This window comes from Triplophysa rosa, linkage group LG19 (assembly GCF_024868665.1).
Source record: "Triplophysa rosa linkage group LG19, Trosa_1v2, whole genome shotgun sequence".
Taxonomy (NCBI): domain Eukaryota; kingdom Metazoa; phylum Chordata; class Actinopteri; order Cypriniformes; family Nemacheilidae; genus Triplophysa; species Triplophysa rosa.
The window spans coordinates 16,837,622-16,862,942 of record NC_079908.1 but is presented as its reverse complement, the minus strand read 5'-3'; the positions used below and the strand labels follow the sequence as shown (position 1 = coordinate 16,862,942).

At 38.6% G+C, this 25,321-nt stretch overlaps 1 protein-coding gene across 3 annotated transcripts in view; it reads right to left on the bottom strand.

Annotated features, from left to right (window-relative positions):
- The window catches only part of whrna (whirlin a), a 72,072-nt gene that overhangs the window by 33,306 nt on the left and 13,445 nt on the right, over positions 1-25,321 (bottom strand). For all 3 annotated transcript variants that reach the window (XM_057360961.1, XM_057360963.1, XM_057360962.1), the window contains one exon: positions 366-587. In XM_057360961.1, the coding sequence (XP_057216944.1) occupies positions 366-587 (222 nt within the window). The remainder of the gene's footprint in view (positions 1-365; positions 588-25,321) is intronic.

The window sequence follows — 25,321 nt, the reverse complement described above, 5'->3', positions numbered from 1 at the left end:
TCTTCGGCAAAACACAAAAGACGATATTTTGAAGAATGCGAATGACCAAAACCGTTGGTCCCCATTGACTTCTATTGTATGGACACAAAACCAATGCAAGTCAATGGGCACTTTTGTGTTCTGCAAAAGAAAGAAAGCCATATAGGTTTAAAATGACAAGAGGGTGAGTAAATGATGACAGAATTTTTGTTTTTGGGTGAACTATCACTTTAAATCGTTTAATGTGTGGCTGATAGGCTCCCATAGCAGTGTGCTTCAGATGTCATAAAAATTAAATTTAAAATCCTTAACATCAACCATATACCACATGTGGGACACTTGCTGCTCTTTGACGTTTTGATAAATTACATAAGGCCCTTCTTCACCTTCTTCTCATCGCCGTCCTGCAGAAGCTGCATGTGGCTGCGACCCTGACTGTTGGACCGGCGCAGTGTGGCGCTGCGATGCTCCTCCAGCAGGTCAGGAGGAGGTGACACGCTGCGGCCCTGCGGATCCACCCAAGTGTAGACGTGATTTGTGACATAGCCGCCCGGGATCCGCCCCACGGATCGCACCGACATACAAAGCTTTTTGCTTCCCTTCAGCACCTGAGTGAGAGAGAAGAGTTACAGTCAGTCTACTGTGTGTGCGGAGTTATTCATGTGAGAATGTTAACTGTTCCATATGATGACGTGCTTTATCACCCATGCAGTAGTGTTTACTATTCGGCTGCACCTACAACAATATAAAAATAAAGATTTTACTCAAATTGTGTGCTTGTAGTTGAACTGGTTGGGGGTTGAGGATGGTTCCAGGTCAACCTGATATTTACCAGCCAGAAACCAGTCAGCATTGACCATAACACAGCTACCGGGTTTACTAAACAACAAGCTTTTATTTTAATGCCAGACAGACACAAAAAAATGGTTAAAACTTCACTCTGTTTAATTATTGAATGTTAATTGGCCACATATGACAACCTTTTTTTGTATCTTTAATTCTTTTCAATTTTATTCATGAAGTACTCTTCACACTTATGTAAAGCTAGTTTGCAGATCTGTTTCCATAATTTATTGAGATTTTTACAGACATATGCATTATGCAACATATTCTATGCCCTTACCTGTCCTAATTAAAAAAATAATAAATAATAATTAAAAAAAAAATATATATATAAAAAAAATATTCTCACTGAAATAATATACATTTTTCCAAACAGCTGTTCAAAAACCATTTACGTTAAACTACTTAACCATTATTGAAACATTAAAAAAAGATGCATTACCACAACAGTATTAGCGTTATAAATAATATAATATAAACACACAGACTAAATGAGTCTTTGAACCCTTCAAACAAACACACGCACGGGTGGATCTCTTCTCAGACATTACGGGACTGATGGAGGAACATGACGATGGACTAACAGCTCCTGCGGCGTTTGGTTCATTGGTCTGCGATAGCCTGCTGTGCTTACTATCATTGTGCAGATCAAGTGTAGTGCCGCTCTCACCGCGGGATGCAACAGATTCAGTGTGAGATTGAGTGTGAAATGACACTGTTCTCACTTCTAAAACACACACGTGCAGCTACGGCACGCTGGCACTAAACACTCGCATCTCACGCGGTCCCAGCACTTACACTGTTGAAAACTTCTGGATTCACAACATCTACTTCCCATGCAGCTCAGACTTCAACCCATCCTCCGGCATTTATTTCTAAACTGTGCGTCTCTGACCTACTTTTTCCAAATGTTTATTGAGTTCTTTGAGTGCCAAACTATTACAGTCTAGATTGGAAGTGTAACAAAAAGAAAGGCTTATTTGTGAGTCATTCCCCAAAACAGTGACCATCAAACAGAAACATCAATAAGAGCTTCTTCATCGCTAATCCTAGAAAATGTTTCAAAGCCCGACGTTTGGATTTATTTCGGACTTAATCTGCTCGGTAAGCATCTGATTTGGTCTCTTGCATGGGACAGGATTTTCGGCGTTATTTCGGAGGTGGGGAAGGAGGGATGTTGGAGGAGAGACAAAATGCAGGCGGATTGGAATGACAGTAAAACGAAACATGAGAGAGGTAGATGAAAGAGAAAATGAATAGAATGAGGGTCAAGAGTTTAAAAAAACAGCTCTGTACCCGCTGTGAATACTAAGAAATGAAAGGCAGCCTGGCAGTGAGGATCTAAATGCACCATCTCTGTTCTAAAGTGCTGAGTGTCACACTGTCTGATGGAGTGTGTCAACGAGAGAGAGAGAGAGAGAGCGAGAGAGAGAGAGACACACAGAGAGAGAGACACACACAGAGAGAGAGAGAGAGAGAGACACACAGAGAGAGAGAGAGACACACACAGAGAGACACACAGAGAGAGAGAGAGAGAGAGAGAGAGAGAGAGAGAGAGAGAGAGAGACAGAGAACGAGAAACAAGGAGAGAGGAGAGAGAGAGAGAGAGAGAACACAGAGAGAGAGAGAGAGAGAGAGAGAGAGAGAGAGAAGAGAGAGAGAGCGAGAGAGAGAGAGAGAGAGGAGAGAGAGAGAGAGAGGAGAAAGAGGAGAGAGAGAGAGAGAGAGAGAGAGAGAGAGAGAGAGAGAGAGAGAGAGAGAGAGGACAACAGAGAAGACAAGAGAGAGAACAGGAGAGAGCAGGAGAGTGAGAGAAGAAGAGAGAGAGAGACGACCACAGGAAGAGGAGGAGAAGAGGAGAGAAGGAGAGAGACCAGAGAACGAGAGGAGCACACACGAAGAGAGAGGAGAGAGAGAGAGGGGAGACACAGAGAGCGAGACAAAACGACAACAGAGAGAGAGAGAGACACCAGAGAGAGAGAGAGAGAGACAACAGAGAGAGAGGAAGAGAGAGAGAGAGAGAGAGAGAGAGAGAGAGAGAGAGAGAGAGAGAGAGAGAGAGAGAGAGAGAGAGAAAATGGAGGCATGAGATTGCACGCTACAATGTCACCTTAGGAAAGCAAATAATGCAGTGTGTGAAGAAAAAAAAACTAGGAAAAGCCCACCAAAAGATGTGAAGGACGTAATAAAAGAAAATTTTATATTTAGTGAAACGTGAGATATTCTGTGTTTCATTTATCTTGAACACCAAACCAAAATATACCACAAAGTGAGTTTAAAGAGGTCAACTGTCCTCAAATACCACTGCCCCCTAAGTGCTTCAAGTAAAGTACCATCATTCATTTCACTATATCTGCAATATAAAGAGTCAATTAAGGTGTCTGGATTGCATTAGCGGTGTGATGCTGTACGGTCTCTGTAAAGTATAACAGATCTCAGCCGGCTGCTCCATCATCCACAACCTACAGCAGCATTACAGACCTGCAAGATAAGGAATTACACCACTCATGATTACATGATTTACATAACTCTTACGGTGCAAGAATAGCAACCTTAAAGTCGACATGTAATCGCATTCACACCTCATTTCTCTCCCTTAATATGATGCATTTCAGAGTGAAATGGGTTATTCAATGAGAAAAAAAGTACTTCGGGACTGATTGGATCATGAAAAGTGAGAGTTACTTACAAAATTGGAGATGGATCTGAATGTGTAAAGCAAAGCCTGAATAGCTATGAGGCTATTGGTTCATACTATTTAATAGCCTGTATGGCCTAGATGACATCAGCCGAAAAAGGAAAGTCTTTTCAGTGACCGAGCAAAATACTGTATAACATGTTGAAAAAGATTTTTCTGCAATACTGTGCAGAAGTATATTGTAAAACAATTTTTGAAACATTACATTGCTACATTAAATTACACGCAATGCAAATCGAATAAATAGTTCACTCTCAAAATAACAATTATGTCATTATTTACACGCCCTCTTGTCAATTCCAACCTGTATTACTTTTTTGTATGAACACACAAAAAAGGTGTTTTTAAAAATGTTGGTAACAAAAACCATTTGTCCCCATTGACTTGCATTAGTTTTGTGCTCATACAATAGAAGTCAATGCGAACCAGCGGGTTTTGGTGACCAATATTTTTCAAAATACTATATCTTCTTTTGTGTTTTGCAGAAGAAAGATGATCACACAGGTTTAAAATTACAACAGGGTGAGTAAATGATGACAGAATTTTCATTTTGAAGGTGAACTATTCCTTTAATTTGTACAAGGAACACAAAAAGCTCATTTGCAAAGCTCATACATGCGTTTCCATAACCCTACCCCATAAAATAAGATGAAATAAAATAAAAAATAAAACAATACAAATATAAAAAATATTAGTTAGTTTGATTTATAGGCTGTTTTTCCCCAAAATGTCCCCACAACGTACGGTTTATCCTTACCCTGCACACACACACACAGAGAACTGCTGGCATCTATATCCATTTATTATTTCCAGTGGGGATGATAAACTATCCAAGAACAGAATGAGAAATCAAGCCGTAAACTGTGACTGTTAGAACATGATGCTGGGTGTGCACTGACCAGCTGGCGGAGATACTGAAGCAAGCAGAATAGTGTTGAATGCATACATAAACAGACAATCTGTGATCGTTGCTTAGAATTAACATGACAAAACGAGGCCAATTAGATGATCACAAAGGGTAATTGGGTCTGGTTAGCGGTGGCGTGTGTTCAGAATGTGATTACGAGATGGGTTGAAAGACAGAGGGGACGTTTGCATGTGATTGGATGGAGACCAGGAAGACAGTGAGTCAACAATATTAAAGAATCAATGGAGTATAATGTGATGAATGAAAGATTAGGCATTTTCTGGACTGCTGAGACATGCGTACATGTGATCTCCGGGCACCTGGAGTAGTAAAGATTGGGGAGAACTATATGCTTTTCGGCCAATGGCAGGCAAGGGGGTGTTCAGTGAGACCTGTGGTGACCTTGGTGGCACAGAAGTTACAGAGGGCCCTATTAAGCGCATGGTCTAAAGCGCACGGCACAGGTGCATTCAGGGCGTGTCCGAATCCACTTTTGCTAGTTTAACGACGGGAAAATGGTCGGTGCGCCCAGGCGAATGGTCTAAACGGGTTGTCCTGATTCTCTTAATGAGTAATGGGTGTTTTTTGGGCGTAACGCGCAAATCAGAGTCTCTTCTCTCATTCCCTTTAAGACCAAGTTGCGCTCGAGCCACGTCGGATTTGCTATTTACACGGTGGAATTTGCAAGAGCAAAGACTGGACGCTTCTCCAGAGAGGAAACGCATCTACAGGACAAGCCAGATTTGACCTCTATGTACACAATAGTAAACTTTTACATTGTAATCCATTTATTTTTTATATTTGGCATGTTTGTGTGCTGCTGAGCTTCCCTCTATCTAATTGGTAAAGTTAAAGTGCGTTGTGGACCCGCCCAGAGGCGCATTTTCTGCTAAAGCACTCTTGAAATTACAAAACAAATATTGCGCCGTTGACTTTAGATTTTAGACCAGGTTTGAGTTGGTCTATGGCGCAGTCTATTTTCACTTCCTCAAAATAGCAACGTGCCAAAAATGCGCCTGAAAACACCTCTTTTTTAGACCAGCACGCCCATGGGCGCACAAATGCATTTGCTATTTAAACAACGCAGCGCAGGACGGAAAAATGAGAACTGCATCGGGCTGAAACTAGCAAAAACACTTACGCTGCGCCTTGCGCCGCATTGCGCCGGGTGTACGATAGGGTCCATAATCTTAAAATGCATCTTAATATATCATCACCATGTCAGAGCCGATAGCCTAGTGGGCAGTGCTCCGACATGTGGCGCGGTTGCGCATCGGGCAACCCGGGTTCGATTCCCATCTCGTGGTCCTTTCCCGAACCCACCCCCTTCTCTCTCCCACTTTGCTTCCTGTCCTCTCTAACAAACAGCTGTACAATTAAAGGCAAAAACTCCAAAAACAAATCTTTAAAAAAAATATATATATATATATCATCACCATACAAATCATTTAAGTGACTCAGAATAAAATTGTTTCAGAGAAATAGAAATGTTTTCAGTTTCAGCATCCAAAAACAAACTGTTAAAATATTGTACAGTGACAACAACCTTAAAGGGATACTCCACCCAAAAATGGAATTTTGGTCTTCATTTACTCACCGTCAAGTTATTACAAACCTGTATAAATTTCTTTGTTCTGATGAACACAAAGAACGATATTTGGAAAAATGTTAGCAACTGAGATTTCTGGGAGTTCATTAACTACCACAGTAGGAAAAAATATTGTATCATTTTTTTTGTTCTGTTGAACACAAAATTAGATATTTTGAAGAATTTAGGAAAGCAAAAAGTTCTAGAGCACCTTTGACTACCATTTTAATTTTTTCCTAATATAGTAGTCAATGATGTCCCAGAAATGTCTTTCTTTGTCAACAGAACAGAGAAATTTATAAAGGTTTGGAGAAACTTGGGGTGGAGTATAATTCATGACAGAATTTTCATTTTTTGGTGGAGTATACAACGTAGAGCTTGGAAGACGCTACATTAAACTAGCGATAAAAACGACCCTTCAAGTACAGGCATATAACAAAATTATTCACCAGTAAGCTTTGAGGAAAAACTGACGGATAAGAACAACAGCATGGAAATAGTCAGGTCAGTTTGAAACAGCAAATTCTGGCCTACATCAGTCTGCATTGCAGTCAAACCTAAATGTTCTCAAATTTGGTCGCCTGACAGAACGTCAGTTTTGTAAACCATTGTGTTCTCCCTCTACGTCAATTGAAATCAATATATTCCCAGCATTCTCTGACCTAGCATAAAATCTAATGTGCAGCAACTCTAAAGAGGTATTTTCGGTGATTTTCTGTTCCCACGGGAGAGGAATAAGAGCAGACACACAGCACTAATTGGTCAGAAAATGCAGGAAAATGCATATTTACTAAAGTACCGAATGCTGGCTGTCACTTTGCACCCACACTGACCATCTAACTGTGACTGGCCATTACCATCCTTCGCTCCCCCAGGGCATAACCGCATAAGCAAAATACTGTCCACCAACATAATGACGAAAGAATCTTTCATTCTGTCCTTTAAATGAGAGACTTTGACAACACGTGCAACAAAACACAAATGTTCCTCACTTGCTTAAAATTGTCAAAACGTGAAAAAAATATCAGCTGTAGAATGAGGAGTTGCTGGCTGTGAGGTCTGATCTAGTTTGACAGCTCTGGACAGAGACAACATCCTTTCCACAACTGTGGCGTGATATGCTTGAGGGATCGATCTGACAACAGTGGGTTGCTACTGCAAACCTCTTCATATATCACTTCTCTCTGCATCCCAGCTGCTTGTCTCACATCTCATTCTTATTTAGGAGTAATTTTGCAAAACTCGCCACTGTGGTGGGACGAAAGAATTCTAGGAAAGGAAACAGAGCGAGAGAAAGGGAGCGCTTGGCTTAAGGGCAGATTTTGTACTTGAATCGAGTGAAAGATAAGGAGAATTTCTTCCCGTCGACTGAAACAAGGGAGAATATTTCGAGGTTTTGCAAACAACAAAAGCAAACATAGCATGGTGGGCCATGCTAATACGCAAACAACAATATCATCTCTCAGGGCTGGTTAAAGACGTTTATGTCAGGGTAAATTGATTTAGCTAAATCAAAGCTGACATAAACATTAGAGTGCTCGCTTTAAATTCACAAAAAGGCTGAATCACACTTTTGGCTGCTTTGAATATTAAACAGTTAAACCACAAGCAAACAAAGTAAATGTCAAAAATCAGACTTCTGCATGCACATTTACAGTATATCCAAGGCTTAGGTGAACATTTTTATGGGTGACCCTCCCTCCCCTGGACCCCATGAGAAGACCAGGGCTGTCACAATACATTACACATCACAAAATATAGATATACTGTATATATTAATTGATACATGTATGTAGGCACTCCGTATAAATATATAAATAAAACAGTAAATAAATAAATAAAAATGATATATGTATATTATATATAAAATATTAACAAATTATATATCTATAATATAATATTTTATTTTATATATATTAGAGATGCACACACATAGTGTATCGGCCAATAATCAGTTTCGGTCGATAAAAAAAAAAAAAAAAATCACACTATCGGCTGATAATCGCATTTATGATTGAATTTATGAATAATCGGCTATAGGTATCAATGGAGAAATTGGTGCATCTCTAATAGATATATACAGTATACAAAATTATGCTATCAGTCAAATGATTATAGTTATCTATAGTTATAGTTTATGATTTAGTTTATTTTGTATTTTTCTTTTTTTTGTCATTGAATCAAACTCAAACTAAGAGTGTAAGGAGGCAATGTGGCTTTTAAGGAAAAATGTTTTTTTAAAGTGCAAAAATGCCACCTGTATATATGTATATATTACAGTGTCAACCAAATACTGGTACAATATTATCATATGTGTAGTACTAACAAAATATCATTACTTACGGTTATAATATAAAAATTATTGTCAATATGGGTACATTGCAACACCCTTAAAGTAGACTAGCCTATATCATACAGGGCAGGTGTGCTTCGATAAGGACGTATACTACAGCGAAGAAATAATATAAATAGTCAAATACGATCAACTATAAAGCCATGTACAGTACATGTATAGGATAGCAAAAATGACAAGGCCGATTATCTTATAAAACACAGGAGAAAGTCGTAATTAGTGATGCTTTGAAAAAGCATAACTATTGTTATTCGAACATACATACTTCTTATAATTATTCTTGTTCCGCCAAAAGTTTGGCACGCTACTTGTCCCGCAGCTTTTGACGTAGACCCATGAATGAATACATCACATCGACGGGCCTATTCGGGAATGGTGTGCTATGACTTTTATAAGCGATCGGGTGGGGGGGTGCGATAGGGGGGCGAAAAACCACCCGAAAAATCCCATTGATTTAACATTGCGCCCAACTTTGACAGGTCGTAGCTCCGAGTGAGGATGTCGTAGAAACATGAAAATAATACACGATTTGAAGAGGCTATCAGGCTCTGTAAGAACATCACTCACAATGGGGTGTAAGTTGTACCCCTGGGGTGTAAGAGCCTCCCAAAATTTCCCAATCACAGGAAGCATGCCCATATAAGGCATAAAATGTCCCATGTTGAATATCTTAGCAGTACAACCACTTAGAGACAAGGGGGTGGGCTCATTTTACACAGGCTACCAATCAGTGTGACATGATCATTATGAAGTTATTAAGCCACGCCCATAGCAACCATTTACAGCAACCTAGCAACCGATCCCATAGACTCCCATTATAAAAAGTCCATGTGGATATCTTTGCAACACAGTGTCATAGAGACAAGGGGGTGGGCTCATTTGACTAACACAACCAATCAGTGTCACAGGATCATCTTGAAGCTATTAAGCCACGCCCATAGCAACCATTTACAGCAACCTAGCAAAAGATCCCATAGACTCCCATTATAAAAGGTTCAGGTGGATATCTTTGCAACACAGTGTCATAGAGACAAGAGGGTGGGCTCGTTTTACTCAGGCAACCAATCAGTGTCCCAGGATCATCATGAAGCTTCGAAGCCAGGCCCATAGCAACAAAACATGTCAGCCTAGCAAGCGTTTAGCAATACCTATATCTCTGCATCGGAACATCGTAGAGACACGGGGGTTGGTTCGTTACACTCATAGCTTAGAGCATCATCTATTGGCAGATGCTAAGCCACGCCCATAACAACCAAACAGGTTAGCCTAGCAACCATTTAGCAAAACCTATATCTCTGCATAGGAACATCGTAGAGACACGCGGGTTGGATCGTTTCTCTCATAGGTTAGAGTATTATCAATTGCAGATGCCAAGCCACGCCCATAGCAACCAAACAGGTTAGCCTAGCAACCGTTTAGCAAAAACTATATCTATGCATAGGAACATCGTAGAGACATGGGAGTTGGTTTGTATCACTTGTAGCTTAAAGCATCATCAGTTGACAGATGCTAAGCCACGCCCAAAACAACCAAACAGGTTAGCCTAGCAACCATTTAGCAACACCTATATCTCTGCATCAGAACATCGTAGAGATACGGGGGGTGGTTCGTATCACTCATAGGTTAGAGTATTATCAATTGGCAGATGCTAAGCCACGCCCATAACAACCAAACACATTTGCCTAGCAACCATATAGCAAGACCTATATCTCTTTATCAGAACATCTTAGAGTCATGGGGGTTGGTTAGATTCATTAGTACTTAAAGTGTCATCACCCTAGTGCCGAGTTCCGCGGTTTGCCATGAAAGCATCACTCACAGTTTCTTTAGAAAATGTACTATCTAGTTGTTAACATCCAATCCAACCTTCAATTCCAATTTTGGCACAAATTCATCTGTCATTTGGCACAGGTAAGCTATGCTTACTCAGAACACATGAAAGAATCAATAACTCAATGTTCACAGAGAAGAAACATTACAGCGGAATAAATGTACCAGACTCAGGTGGTGTACTATCTAGAAGCAGGTGAAGCTTTAAGTTCTGTAATCAGCTTCAGTCAGCTACCAGCAGTGCTGTCAAGCTAAATCTGATCCATTCCTCTCAATGGGCCGTAGCATGGTTACTAGGTGCTACGTGTCATTTAGCAGATGCTTTTATCTTAAGAGACTTATGGGGACCACACACGCACAAACCAGAAACTCGCATGCATGTAGAGAGCACCTGAAAGAAAATGCAGTCATACAGTTTTGAGATCCGAAACGAAGACACTAGGGAATATAATCCTGGAGGGCAATCATAAAATATGACTTCTTTCTTGAGATCATATTATATGTATTAGTAAATGGTACTACAGTGTGTTCTCTATGCCCTATTTGGTTAGGGAATGATATCTTATTTTCTAACTACCTTGAAAGGGAAGATCTCTAAAAGTGAGAAAGAGATGAATGTCCAGATCTTAATAATGTTTCAAACTGTGCTCACACTGGCTCAAAATTAGATATGAATATAAATGGAAACATCCCCATTATTTAAAAAAGCTAGGATATCTGAAAGTGAGGGAGAGATAGAGAAAGAGAGAATCACCAGATGTTAGCATTGCCAAACGAGAACAAAACTGCACCAGGTGTGATGTCAACAACACAAAAAGTTAACAGTTCTTAAGTGTTTTGTAACAAAATGTGTTAAAGGGGTCATATGGAGCGAATATGTGTTTTTCTGTGTCTTTGGTGTGTTATAAGTTGCCCATGCATGTACTAGACACGTAAAATTGCAAAAATTTAAGTGCTGGAACAAAATATGCATTCTATCTAAAAGCGAATGCTCACCCAGACCTGCCTGAAACGCCTCGTGTAACCACACCCCCACAAATCTATGTCAGTTCGTGGTATGATTTGACTAAGACCGCCCAAATGTATACGCAAGTAAGGTGGACGTACCTGTCAGTACAATTGCTTTGGAACCTGATGTTCCAAATATGGTAAGAGGCGTCACATTTCTGTCACACGCTTGCAGTATTCGACCAATCACTACGCACTGGTTAACTGGCCAATCATAGCACACCTCGCTTTTCAGAGCGACGAGCTTTGTAAAAAATCTGCGCGTTTCAGAGAGGCGGAGCAAAGAGGAGATACAAACATGCACGGTATGTGTTAAATCGTGTATACACATTGCATTACATCTAAAACAAACAATACAATTTCTATAAAACACTATACAGTAAAATGTGTTAACAGTTTCTATACGGTATATATGATGATTGTGCAAATTTGAGAGCTACAGTACAGCAAATGAGAGTTACATTAAGTAACAACTTAACAACAGCAACATAGCTAAAAAAACTTCTTTTCAATTTGCAACGGTCATGACAGACTTCCACAGTTAATTTCACCTTCCTGTTCCCAGCTATCACCACACAGGTTACCTCAGTTCATTATTCGTGCTCTGGAAGATAGAGAGTGACCCTGGGACCACACGGCGAGCGTGTGTGAATGGCAAGCTGGGAAGAGCTGTTGACCCAGGGCTCAAAACCATCCATCTCCTCTAGCAGGACTGGAGTGGAAAAACAGATAATCACTTTTCTTCCTAATAGACATGGAAGCAGAAGAGAAGAACACTGTGCTGATTTTGATAACACTTAAATCAAGGCTGAGTGTTTATCTTCGCAACGCTGCTTCCAGAAGCCTAAGACTGCCGCTAGTTCAAATTGAGCGTCTCAATGGTCCAAACAGCTCTCGGAGGAGCTTTAAAAAGCACATTATTGTCCATATCTCCTCTATGTTCTATTATGTTGCTGAATGGACTGGAAATACGGAGTTTCTCTGACTAAAAGTAATCTGTAATAGCTCCAGTATTAATCAGCTGGTTCAATTCAGGGTGAGAGGAGAATTTTACTATTTGCTATTAAATCTTGACTGCTGGTATCTTTCTGTATTTTCATATTTTAGTCCTCTTTAAAAGTAGCCTAATACACCAGAGCAAAAAGTGAATTGAGTGAAAAAGAAGTGAGTTCTATATATTTACATTGTTCCTGGCCTTGAAAGTTACTGTGTTTCCTGTTCTACTTTGTAAAAGCACAGGAAAGAAATTAAAAACATAAAGACAAAAGAAAATGAATGAGATCATTAATGAGAACACAACATAAGCAGACAACAAATAAACAGACACAGAAAAAAAAACTGCACAAGCTTTACATCTGAATGATAATAACTATAGATGACAATAAAGGGAGATTTGTACTGTAACGTGTAAGAGCCCTTTTTAAACGCATTAATGTGAAAATGAAGTGAACCTGATGCACATTTGCATAAGCGTTAAGCCGATAGGTTCTGGGTTTTAAATATAAAACAAAGAGTTTACATACACACTGTAAACCCGGATAAGTTGGCAATACTCAAACATTTTAACATTTTTGAGTTTTAGAGGTTCTTGGTTTAAGTAAGCAGAATTTTCAAAGTTTGATTACTGTTAAGTTAAAGTTCTTACCAAATCTTAGCAAGTGCGACTTAAATATTTAATTTCTCCTTTTTTATGAAATTAAGTAGACATAACTTAAACAAATAAGTACACCTAAATTGCATTTTTAAGTTAACTAAACTAAAAAAAATATGTCAAACTCTTTTAAATATCTAAGAGAAGTGAACATTAAACATTAACAAGTCTTTAACTTTACTAAAAACATAAAATAATAGTATATTTTTCTAATTTACTCTCCTAATGCAATCTGACGCAAAGCATGCTGGGAATTGGAAATCCTTCTTGACCAATTGTGTTGAATTACCGTGTTTAAATTAAGTCAATTGAACAATGAGCAAATCAATTTTTTGAGTTTTAGTCAAAATTTCAAGTTAATCAAAAATAATCATTATACTTTCCTCAAAAGTAAAAAAGTGTATCAGGAACTTAAAATATTTAAGTAAGTAGAACTTTTTTAATAAAATTAAGTTTACATTACTTAATCTGTTTGATTATTTTGAACATTTGGATTTACAGTACAGTATACATATTTTAACATAAAGGTTAAGGCTGTTTGGTTCAATAAAGAACATTTAAGATCCACAAAACTTATACAGTATATTACAAATCGTTCTTCAGACAATAGAAAGGTAAGAAAACTAAATGTTTTAAGACTTCTTTTAAGATTGAAATGTTTTTCAAGGAACCAAAAATGGTTCTTCTATGGAACTGGTGCAAAGAACACTTTTAGCAGCATTCATTTTAAGATGTAAGACAAAATGTCTAGTTTCACAAATAGTGAATGTTGGCATGACAGTCAATATTAACATTTCTATTTAATCCACAGTCCTCAAACTGTAATCAAAGGTGTTATTCAAGAAGTTTGAACTATGGTAAGAAAACGAAATGTTCTTGTCAGGCCAGACTGAGACAGGTCACATGACTCAACTTTCTGTCTGCTCGTTTTCTTTCATCTTATATTAGTTGATTGGCAATGCTCTTTCTTGATTCTGTTAAACTGGGAACGTCTGATTGAATCTGATTTTCAGCGTCTTCTATGGAAGTGTACGTATTCAGAGTTTGTGTGTGTGTGTGTGTGTGTGTGTGCGTGCGTGCGTGCGTGCGTGTGTGTGTGTGTGTGTGTGTATCGGAAGTGTAGACAGAGATGAAGTGTTGCCTGTGGTCTGGATCTACACTGCTGCAGGCTGCTTTCTCCGATACGTTCAGTGGTCATCTATGCGTAAAATTAACTTCACCACCTGCGTCTCTGCCAAAGGGAATGATTGAACACAACACACGCATGCACGTGCGCACACAGACACACACGCACACACGCACACACGCACACACACACACACACACACACACACACACACACACACACACACACACACACACAATAACCCAACACAAACAACAAACATTCAAAAGTGGCTTTTATCCAAAATGACAAAATTAGTCTATTAGTTCTCAACATGTGAGAAAGTTTTCAGATGCAATATAAAGAAAATATTTACAATGATGCTATTTTTATATTTCATATTATTGATGAAATAAATACCTGCATGTTCAATAACATATCATATATTCAATAACAAATGATTGATAATCTTCATTTTTTTCTGTGGTTTTACATTTCGTGGACTATACCCTAATATATGTTGTTTGAAACAAAAAAGTAAAAAATAATGTTAGACCAGATTTATAAAATATTAATTAATAGCCTAATATTCTCATAAAGGACACTTTTACATGAAAACTATTGAGATTAAAATAAACAAGGAAAACATTTAAGAAACAAGTAAAATGAAGGAAAAACATTACACTTGACACCTGACTCTGTGGAAGAAGTCAAGCTAATTGAGTTGTCTAATCGGGTCTATTGGTGTAATAGTGGACTAAAACAACCATTATATAAAAAGTAGTGCTATTAAACTAGCTCTGCAGTCATTTCTGGGTAACAAGGCATGATCCATTCCAGGTGATGCCTACAGTTCATTACCTCCTGCAGCGGAAACCCTCATTTCTTCTTTTGAACACAGTGTGCCTACCATACACGTTTATGCTAGAATTCAGTCTGTAATTGTGTTTCTAGTCCTAATTTTGAGTGTCGTTTTCTGTTTTGTGGGTTTGGCCAATCGGATTGAGCGCATATAGGTGGGTTGACTGTCTGGATCACTTCATTAGCGGCTTGTCAGTGTCATTTGTGGCCTTTTCAACCAGGTCCAATTAAGGTCCACCCGCCACCTTGACAGTGAAAGGAGCAGACGTGCGTGAGTCACGCGCCGCCGTGCCAAGCCCTGTAGCAAAGGGAATCAAATCACTCGGCAAATGGAAGCCAGATTTAATTACATACAGTAAGAGACAACGGCACACTCACGATACATATGTCCACCTACAGGACACCTGCTGGATTCAATACAGTGATGATTAAACGAATAAAATGGATGAAAATCTCATTTAGAAAATTCTAGAAATTGACTCGTGCCTTGTATATATGAAGAGTTTATTTGCAAATATACAGTATATATACACATAGGGATGTAACAATATTATAGATATCGTGTTATCGCAATAGCAAAATTGTCTCAATATTATCGTGATCACATGACTGTATGTCTTCCGGGCCTAACATAGAGAATGTTAGAAAAAATAATAGATGGCCCATCTCATACTATAACTCATGCATCTAAGCAACAGTTATGATTGGAGGATAAAGAAAAGAGGATGCTTATGGCATGTTTCCAAGTCATCATTTGTCATATTGCAATAAATACCATGCCGTGGGCGTTATACCGAGGTATTATCTAGGGATGCACCGATACCAGTATCGGTATCGGGCCTGATACTAAGCACATGTACTTGTATTCGTGCTCGTAAAAACGAACCGATACCGAAGACCGATACCCAATGTGACAGAACTGACTGAAATTTGTTGTGAAAGTTGTTTTGAAAGTTTGTGACAAGCACAATAATTTTATTTTTTTCATAATGTGTTTAAGGTGGAGTTGTTTGTAATTATGAAGCTATTCTATTTTCTATTTTTATTAGTCTCGCTGTGTTGTGAAAAGGTACAGGCATCGGTATCGGCGAGTACCGGAAAAAAAAACGGTACTCGTACTCTGTGTTTAAGAAATGGTATCGATGCATCCCTAGTATCGTACAGTGAGATTTTGATATTGTTACATCTCTATACAGTATATACAGTATATACATACATTCCTGAAGTTTTTAAGCACAGCCAAGCAACACAAAGTCGTTTCCAAAACAACTCGGATGACCAACCACAGATCAATATCCTACCCATCAAGCGTCTCCCCAAGATGAAACCGAAAATGAGAGACAGACGGAGAAAACAAAGAGAGAAATAAAGGAAAGATAGACTTGCTTTTTTGACTCAACTCTTCAATTACATGCCCTTCTCTCTGTGCTGCATTAATTTTACCATCAATCCAGTGGGGTTGCAGCCCACATCTCATCGCCTTTCTGGGTGATAAAACAGAGGCTAGATTATCAGTTCAACCATCATCGCACACACACACACGCACACACACACACACACACACACATGTGCTGTCAGATGCACAACATCCTGATTACAATCAACACCACCGATTTCACCGCCAACTGCTTAAGCCCCACCATGAACAAAGGCTTTACTGGATAATTTCCACTCTCTGCTCACCGTATCCTAACCTCCACCTCAGGGTCATGACTAACACTCAAAAGACAAGTAAATACCGTACAGAAGGGTTTTGGTTGTGTCTGGTCAATAGATGTGTTAGATTAACGAGAGCCAACACTGATACACCAACACATACTCAACCACAAACACATGCAAAAGTGAGGAAATAAATATCTTGTCACATGGTGGAGTCAATCTACACCGTTTCCCCGCCCCAAAGCAAACCGTAAGCCTTTTGGATGGACAGATAAGAAGGTTTATTCCACAGGCAGAGTTCTCATCATAGTAACCCAGTGTGAGGCTTACCATCCAGAGAACGACAGGTTCTGTATGAGCCAAACTTTAGATCAGTGAGATATCCTTACAGAAACATTCAGAACAATTTCACCAGTCTAATTCACAAAGTACAGTGTGCACCGGGCTCGGAAATAGTACATATTTAGGCTGTTGGTATAGTTTTCTCTAACGATGCAGTATGCAAGGACTGTGCAAGTCTTGCGTGTGTTGGTGTGAATCCAGTTGGTGGAATGTAGATGCAATGTAGTGGGAAATCGCTTAAACAGAATCAGAGTATTACTGGAAAGTGCACGATATTATAACAACAAAACACAAAAGGGCAGCCACTGTCCAACAAAACAAAATTAATCAATAACCATTTGGAAACCATTTTGTCCTCACCAATGAAAGCAACTTTCTAATGCTTAAGGCTGGGTCAATATTTCCGACTCTGTATTCTCACTTTTCCAAGAGAAATCACAGGAAGGACACTCCGATAGCCAATTTCCTGATTCCCAATTACAAATATGGGATCCATAGCACACGTCACGCACACACACAAACACAAACACATGAACATTGATCAATATGATGTCATTCAGCCGAGTTTAAAGTAGAACATGGCGGACAGCTCAACTAGCCAATGAGCTTCTGTAAATTCTTTCCCATCAGCTGAAGTATAAGGCTCCCTCATTACACGTAAAGCCCATGAAGAAGTAATTAGGTAATGACTGGACAATGAGAGACCAATAAACAAGGCTTGTACAATACGCCCCCATAGAGAGACTTCACGCAATTCATGATGAGGACATCAGGGGGGCGATAAGCATTTTATAGCATCCATTTTCTCGGCCTAATCTATTACTAAACACATCGTTGGCTTTTATCGTATGCAAGAGAGGGAAAATAGTGTTTTCTTGCAAATGCTGTTGATTCTATCGTATATTATGGAATTAGGGGTGGAAATCGCATAGATTTCGCAATAGAACGTTGTCATAATACAGCAAGAATAAATTATATAATAAACAATACAGATTATATCTACAGCGCTACAGAGCACTGACCACCAGAACAGCCAGACACAAGAACGTTTTTTTCCCCACAGGCTATACTCAGCCTGAACAATTAAAAGCTCTTACTACACACTGTCCATCATTTTGCACACTTGCACATTGCCTATAGCATCTGGAAACTGTACATTGTAAGAAACAATAGGTTAAACCTGTGAAAAACACATCTGTACATTCTTACAAAAAAAATTATATGTTGTTTTTTTGTCTATATTTTTTCACTTCTTCTGCACTAAGCTCCTGTCGCCAAGTCCTTGTGATTCTGATTCTGATCCTGATCTCTTACTCTAGCTTTTTTACTTTATGCAGAAATGCTGATAATGAAACCAAAAGGTTGAGAGCCACTGCTTTACATGGCATGCACCTCCACTGTCCATAATATATTTAGAGCTTGTTGTAACTAAAAGCAACCTCTAACCTAAAAGTAACTTTGACCTCTTAAACTCAAGTAAAAGAACATAATAATGTCTGAATTCATGTTCCCAAAACCCATCATACGAATAATATTCAAGAACATAATTATTTAGATCTCACAAAACATATGAGTCATATATCAAATGAAAGCTGTAACTCTCAAGAATATCACTGCATGTTTCACTGATCTACTGTAATACTTTAGAGTAACATAACTTAATAATTTCCAATTCATTGTCAAATAGCTTGAATGTGTTTTCTCTAAAAAATTTACTCCACTGTACGTGGGTAGGTAAAAAACAAAATATCCACCCGAGCTTAAGAGATAAAAAAAACATCAAGAAATATTAGAGATGCACAAATACAAAATTTCTCCACCGATACCCGATTATTAACTTAATTAACTTAATTATTATTAACTTTCTGAATGTTATTAATACATATAATGACTATAATATTGAATATCAAACTGGTGAAGTTTCTTATCATTTTCTGTATGCAGAGCACAAAATCATTGCATTTTCCAGTCGTCTTTTGATTTACAGGATATATCGGCCCTGATCATCGGCTGTTTATAAAGTATCGGCTGATTGCCGATAGTGTGTGAAAAATTCCTTTTATTAGCCGATACCGATTATTGGTGCATCTCTAAGAAATATTTTAATTATATTTTGACTTTAAATAGACGTATATGGCTTAATTGATTAAACGCATTATTTAAAAAAACCTGTAAATGTCATTTTTAAGGCGGGTCTGTGATAAAGAATCTTTTGCCATTTTCTTCCACTGTCAAATAATATTGTAAAAGCACTATATAAGCACTGTATTTATCCACACCAATAAATGTCAAAGCTTTAAAACAAACCAGTTGGTTTACAGCAGTGACGTCTGCTTTGTTCCATTAAAGTGAGGGAAGACAATATTTTTCAGCTACATTTTTTGTTATGCTGGATAAGAGTCAGTATGTCTATAAACCTGACGTAGATTTAATACAAATTTAATGACAATGAAGATTACTTTACATGCCTAAAAAATACGATAAAGATAATAATTGAATAAATAGGATAATACGACTAAAATTAAATCAAAATGTGCTGTGAAAAATAACACTGCTGCCCACCCGAGCCTTACAGGAAGGTGTCTTTGCTAAAGCTTGACACTTAAAGACACTTGTCTCCCTGTACTGTGTTTTCACCCACTCTATCCAATAGAAGATAATTACAAAGAAGCAGTGGCTCAAAATAAGCACTATAGATTGATAGACAGCTGGGTGGGTGGGTGGATAAATTGACACATACAGGAATGGATGGATGGATGTGAAGTGGCATTATACATACACAGGTTTCTGAAGTGATGTGAAAGAGGCCATGGGTTATTCCACATAGTACTTAGCAGCTAAGAATAGACGCTCTTTTTAGGGAGAGCTTTCCTGTGGCTCAGTGGTTAGAGCATGGCACTAGCAATGCCAAGGTCATTGCACACAGTCAGAAACGAAATGTATAATACAATGCAATGTAAGTCGCTTTGGATAAAAGCATCTGCCAAATGCATAAATGTAATGTAAATGTAGGGAGAGCAGGAACTTGCTGGAGAGGGATGGGGCTGGCTTCGAGGGAAGAGTGTTTGCTTGTCGTCACAGCTGCGCAAACAAGGGCTTCTTGACCCTTTGTTATGTCTGCTATACCTTCCTGTCTTCCCTCCCTCGCTCTCTCTTTGAGTCGACAGTAAATTTTATTCATTCAATTCTGAAGACAAATACCCAAACACAACACCTAAACATACAGTATCTATCTATATTAGACTATCTGTCTGTCTGTCCGCCCGTCCGTCCATCCATCCATCCATCTTATCTAGTAAATAAGACCTGAATAAAAACTACAACTAATCTGCCCAAATTTACAGGTAAGTGAATGAAGGACAATCATTCTGCTCTGTAGGCGAATAACCTAATTAAAGTTAATGACCATTGTTACTGTGTGTGCGTCTTGCAGGGTTTTGCTGATTAACGCATGCTACATTGTTCCTCTTGTTTAAGGAGTCACATGCTTCCTGCTGTCCAGAGATGCACTTCTGGGCTTTAGCCGAGCCATTAGTTCTACTTAAAAGCGAACACATCTTTGCCTACAAAGGGAACGTGTAGGTGAGAGAGAGAGAGCGTGATCGTAGGAAAAAGAAAGAAAGCAGGGTACTTGAATAGCCTGATCCCTGGGTTATAACTAATCCGGTTTAATTAACTAAAAATCCCCCAGCTTCTCATCAAAGGCAACTGGTATAAAGGCACAAATGACGAATCGCACGCTATGTTGTTTAAAAACTCTGTACACCCTCTCCGTACCTCCTTGCTCTCCGCTGGTTTGGAGAGGCAGCTGTGGGGCACACCTGCTGTTGCGGGAACGTCTATTGTAACTCAAAGCTCTTCACGCCGACAGCTGTGCAGCTCGAAATGCCTCTTAACAACTTTGCAGCAACTCTCTTCCCAGCATGCACAACACGCTCGTGTGCCAGTAAGATGGGCTTTCAGGTACAGGAGGAACTGGGATGCACAGCACAGAGATTTCCATTTTCGATTTTTCTTGCTCACTTGATCTCAAACTAAAGGCCTCTCTTTATCTCTGAAAAAGTGTTTACTTCAAAACAGAAACCCTGAAATCAAAGTTTAAATCACACGGTTAAAACAGTCTAGAAAGCAGTCAGGTCCCTAAACACGGACACGTGCTGAGCATGGAGACTTGCTGTTGTTTTTGTCAAATTCCTAGTCCACCAAATAGGTTTTTTGAGCCAATCACCTTATCCATAAATGGAATGTTTCTGCTTACTCTAGAGTCTCAGGGAAACAATGATGAGCTGTTGACACCCAAAAACATGCCCATACCTTGGCATCTACCACGATGGGCTAACTGGACCATACTTACTAGCTTGGTATGTATAGACATTATGTTAAGGCCAGTAAGCAAGATCTCAGCTCTCGAGTTGGGGAGTGTGTGTGTGTGTGTGTGTGTGTGTGTGTTCATGCGTGTGTGTGCGTGTGTCAATTTAGAAATCCTTTGGGGACAAAATTACCCTTAGCAGTGAGCTAAATTTCCCTTTGGAGACATTAAACACACACACACACGTTACACTGTAGATTTCGATTTTCATTGGGACTTTTTGAAGACACAATGATTTTTTAACTGTACAAACTGTAAATTCAATCCCCCAATCCCCCCTAAACCTTTTCCTCATGAGGACCAAAAATGTCCACACAAGGTCAAAAATGTCCACACAAGGTCAAAAATGATGGGTATTTCTATCTTTGTGAAGCTGTAGGGTTTACCAGGACCACTGTCCACACACACGCACACACCTGTTGGGTTTCCATGTTTTATGGGGACATTCCATAGACGCAATGGTTTTTATACTGTACAAACTGTATATCATATTCCCTACCCCTAACCCTAACAATCACACAAAACTTTCTGCTCTTTTAGTTTTTCAAAAAAGTTAACTCTGTATGATTGGACAAGGATTGACAAGGATTTTGGATATTTCCATCTTTGTGGGGACATTTTGTCCCCATACCGTAGGGTTTACCCTTCCCACACGCACACACACACACGAATTAGAATAACCACTAAGCAAACCGATATGTATCAATGCATACTAATCACTTATGAATTATGAGCAACAATAATTTATTTTAGTATAAAAAACCCAGCTGCGAATAAGTATTGAGGAATTCCGAGCTCGATCTTTCCAACCGTATTTAATCCTGCGTACGACTCAGATCTGTCAACAGCTGGAAGAAAGGAATAATACGCATGAAAAATGAGAGGGAAAAATGCACTCTCGTGTCTCTCAGCCATTCCCTAAAACTCAATTCAGCGCTAAAGCTTCTTTTATAAGCGAGAGATATTAGACACAGGTGGCTAACTGCTGCACTAATGCTTCCGTTCCATGTGAAATGCCGCTGCAATTCTTACTCTTTCAGTAAGAGGGAGATAAAGCAGAAGATACACTCAGCACCCTTACCACCCTGATCAGGCCAATGTGGGTGGGTTAATGTGGGTCAAAACCAGGGGCGAGATCTACATTAACCCCAGGGCTCACAGCCCAGCCGGAATGTCAAAGCAAGAACAGAAAGATAAAAGCTGAGAGGTGCAATGGTGCGTCAAGAGGACAGAGTCATATACACAAACTAAAAGATGAGCTTTGAAACAAACTACTTAAATATGACTAAAGACATATTGCACTTATGCGTCTCTATTACTACAACACATATTTCAAATGTGAACAATATCCTAACCACAAGTATTAAAGTAGCCATGCAATAAACATGAAGATTACTGTAATTTTGGGGGATTGTTGAAGAATTGTGCTATTACTTTGTGCCATAATTTTTACTTCGCAGAAAACAACACGTGCAAATATTTTTTTAGACATAAGAAGGGAATCTAAGCATATCTGCAACAATATTTGAGTTCTTTTACTTGAGACAGTAAGTAACTGCCTAGTGCATCCCACCCTAGTCACCACTTGACCACCATCCCGAACATCGTAGAAACCATAAAACAATGCAATGTCAAGCACCCAACACACTACAGTTGTTTTACATGTGCAAGAGCAACTTTTTCTGTAACCGCTAAAGCTTGATGTGCAAGAGTAACTTTCTTCGGTAACACTTTGCAATAAGGTTAATATTAGTGAATACATTAACTGAGCAATACAGTTACCCTTATTCTTTAGGAACTGTAAAAATCTGGTTGCACAAACAGCTACCATGAAGCCACCTGGGGATACAAGTCTTTTTCAAGGGCACAAAGCTGAAAGATTTTGATTCGAATTGCAGGAATCAAACCAGCAACCGTTTGATTACAAGTTGTTAGCTTTAACTACTATGCCACGGTACTCTTTGAAGGTCGAGAGCAACAACACACAGCAATGTCATTTCTTCTGTGCAGTACATTTTCATGTCATCTTCATGTACATCTTAGGACAGTAAATAAAACATCAAACTTCAAAAACAATGGCTAAAGATGGAAATCATACACGGTCAAAAAAAAGTCAAAATATGTACCCTTTTGTCACTACACCCAAAGTACACTCAAACAAACGTTGTTGAACGAACTTAATTAAATTAAGGAAAACTTTTCCACGAAATTGAATTACATTTCTCCAACAAAATCGAATTTGTTTGAAACGATTCTTTATAATCTTGTTGTATGAACTTAATTTTTTTAGTAGTCTTGATTAAATTAATTTGTGTTATATACATGCATATTTTACATAAAACCAATATAAAAAACACAATTTTATCGATTAGATTATTTAATGAAAGCACTCAAGAACATTTTTTTATATTATACATTTTTAACATTAATTAGACATTACTTCATTTAACTTCAATAAGAAGATATTGAGTTAATAGAACTCAACAGAAATGCAAATGAAGAATCGTAATCACCCACGACCTACCCAAAGGCAACGCTTTTCTGAACAATGGTAACCACAAAACTCAAAAATATATCAAACTCTTCAAAACTTTAAAGATAAATGAACATTAAAGAGTACATAACATGAGATCATGAAAATTACATTTCATGCAGTGTGTAATGTTGCCGTGTTTGAAAGTAAGCAGTCTGCCAAGTTGTAAATCCGAAGGTGAATGAATAACAAAGTTATTGGCTTGGAAAAAAGGGAGTCGACTCTGAATCACGCAAACGAGTCGTCTCTAGTCCGATTCGCGAACCGCCGTGGATTTACGTCACTACACATAGTCTCCGCCTACGTTTTGCTAGGACTGCCCGCGAAAACTTCACTCTTCTCCCCCAAACACTGTAGCTCGTGAGCCTCATTCGCGGTAGACCAATCACAGCAGACTAGACCATCTGACCAATACATCAGACTAGGCTAGCGGAAAGGAGGAGATTAGACAGATGAATCACGGAACGAATCATTTGAGAGTCAGTCAAGAAGTAAGGTAAGAATAACTGCCGATTATTACAAAATAATAGTGTTTTTACACCTTCTATGTACATAAACTTGTTGTTGGACACTCCATAAACCAAAGTAGGACCTTAAAAATCCCAAGTTATGTACTCTTTAAACACTAACAAGTGTTTCCTTTTACTGAAAAATGCATAAAATAACACTTATTTAAGAAAATAACTCTCAAAATGCAATTATAAGCAAAGCATGCTGGGAAATATAAGTCCTCTGCCCAATTGTAACTGTTTCATGTTAACACAACACAACTCCTTTATGTTGTTCCAACATGAATGGATTCAGTTATATGAAAAATCATGTTGTGACCAAGTTTTCCAAAAGTTGTGTTGATATAACTTAAGCAAGTTAAGTAAATTGAAGAAGCAGCAAAAATCTTTTTTTTGAGTGTATACCTTTTAAAAAGTGCATATTAGCACTCCAAAGGTAAATACTGGTTATAAAGTGTGTATATTAGTACTGTATCATAAGGCAGGCGAGGCAGCGGATCCATGTGCAGTAAAGATTTATTTAACAAAAAGACACCGTAAAAAATAATAAAAAGGACCTATCCAAAGCCCACTGCGCAAACACTGGGACCAATACCAAACATTCAACGACTCCCACCAGACAAAGAACAAACTGGGGTTTAAATACACTGACACCTAAGGTAACAACATGGGAGAAACAATTACCAAGAACCAATGAACAAAAGAACAATAAAAGACTACAACATAAAACAGGAACAGGAAATACAATACAAACTAAAAGTGCAAACTAACTCCAGACTGAATCGTGACACAACAGTCTCACGGGAATTCGTCACACTGTAATCTATTAATTCATGTTTACTGACTTTTTATTTCGTGTCATCCAGCACGACTTTCAATCTAATGTATTTTAGTTTGCAATATCTTTCATTTGTATAAATATATATCAACGCATTCTGATGGGAATTCATACCTACTTTCAGGGACAATAACGTAAACAAACGTTATGTGGCCCAAACTTCAGTAGTCCGGTAGACCTCCGCAAAGAATCAATAACTGTTGAGAAGTTTTAATTTAATTTAATATACAAACCCGATTCCAAAAAAG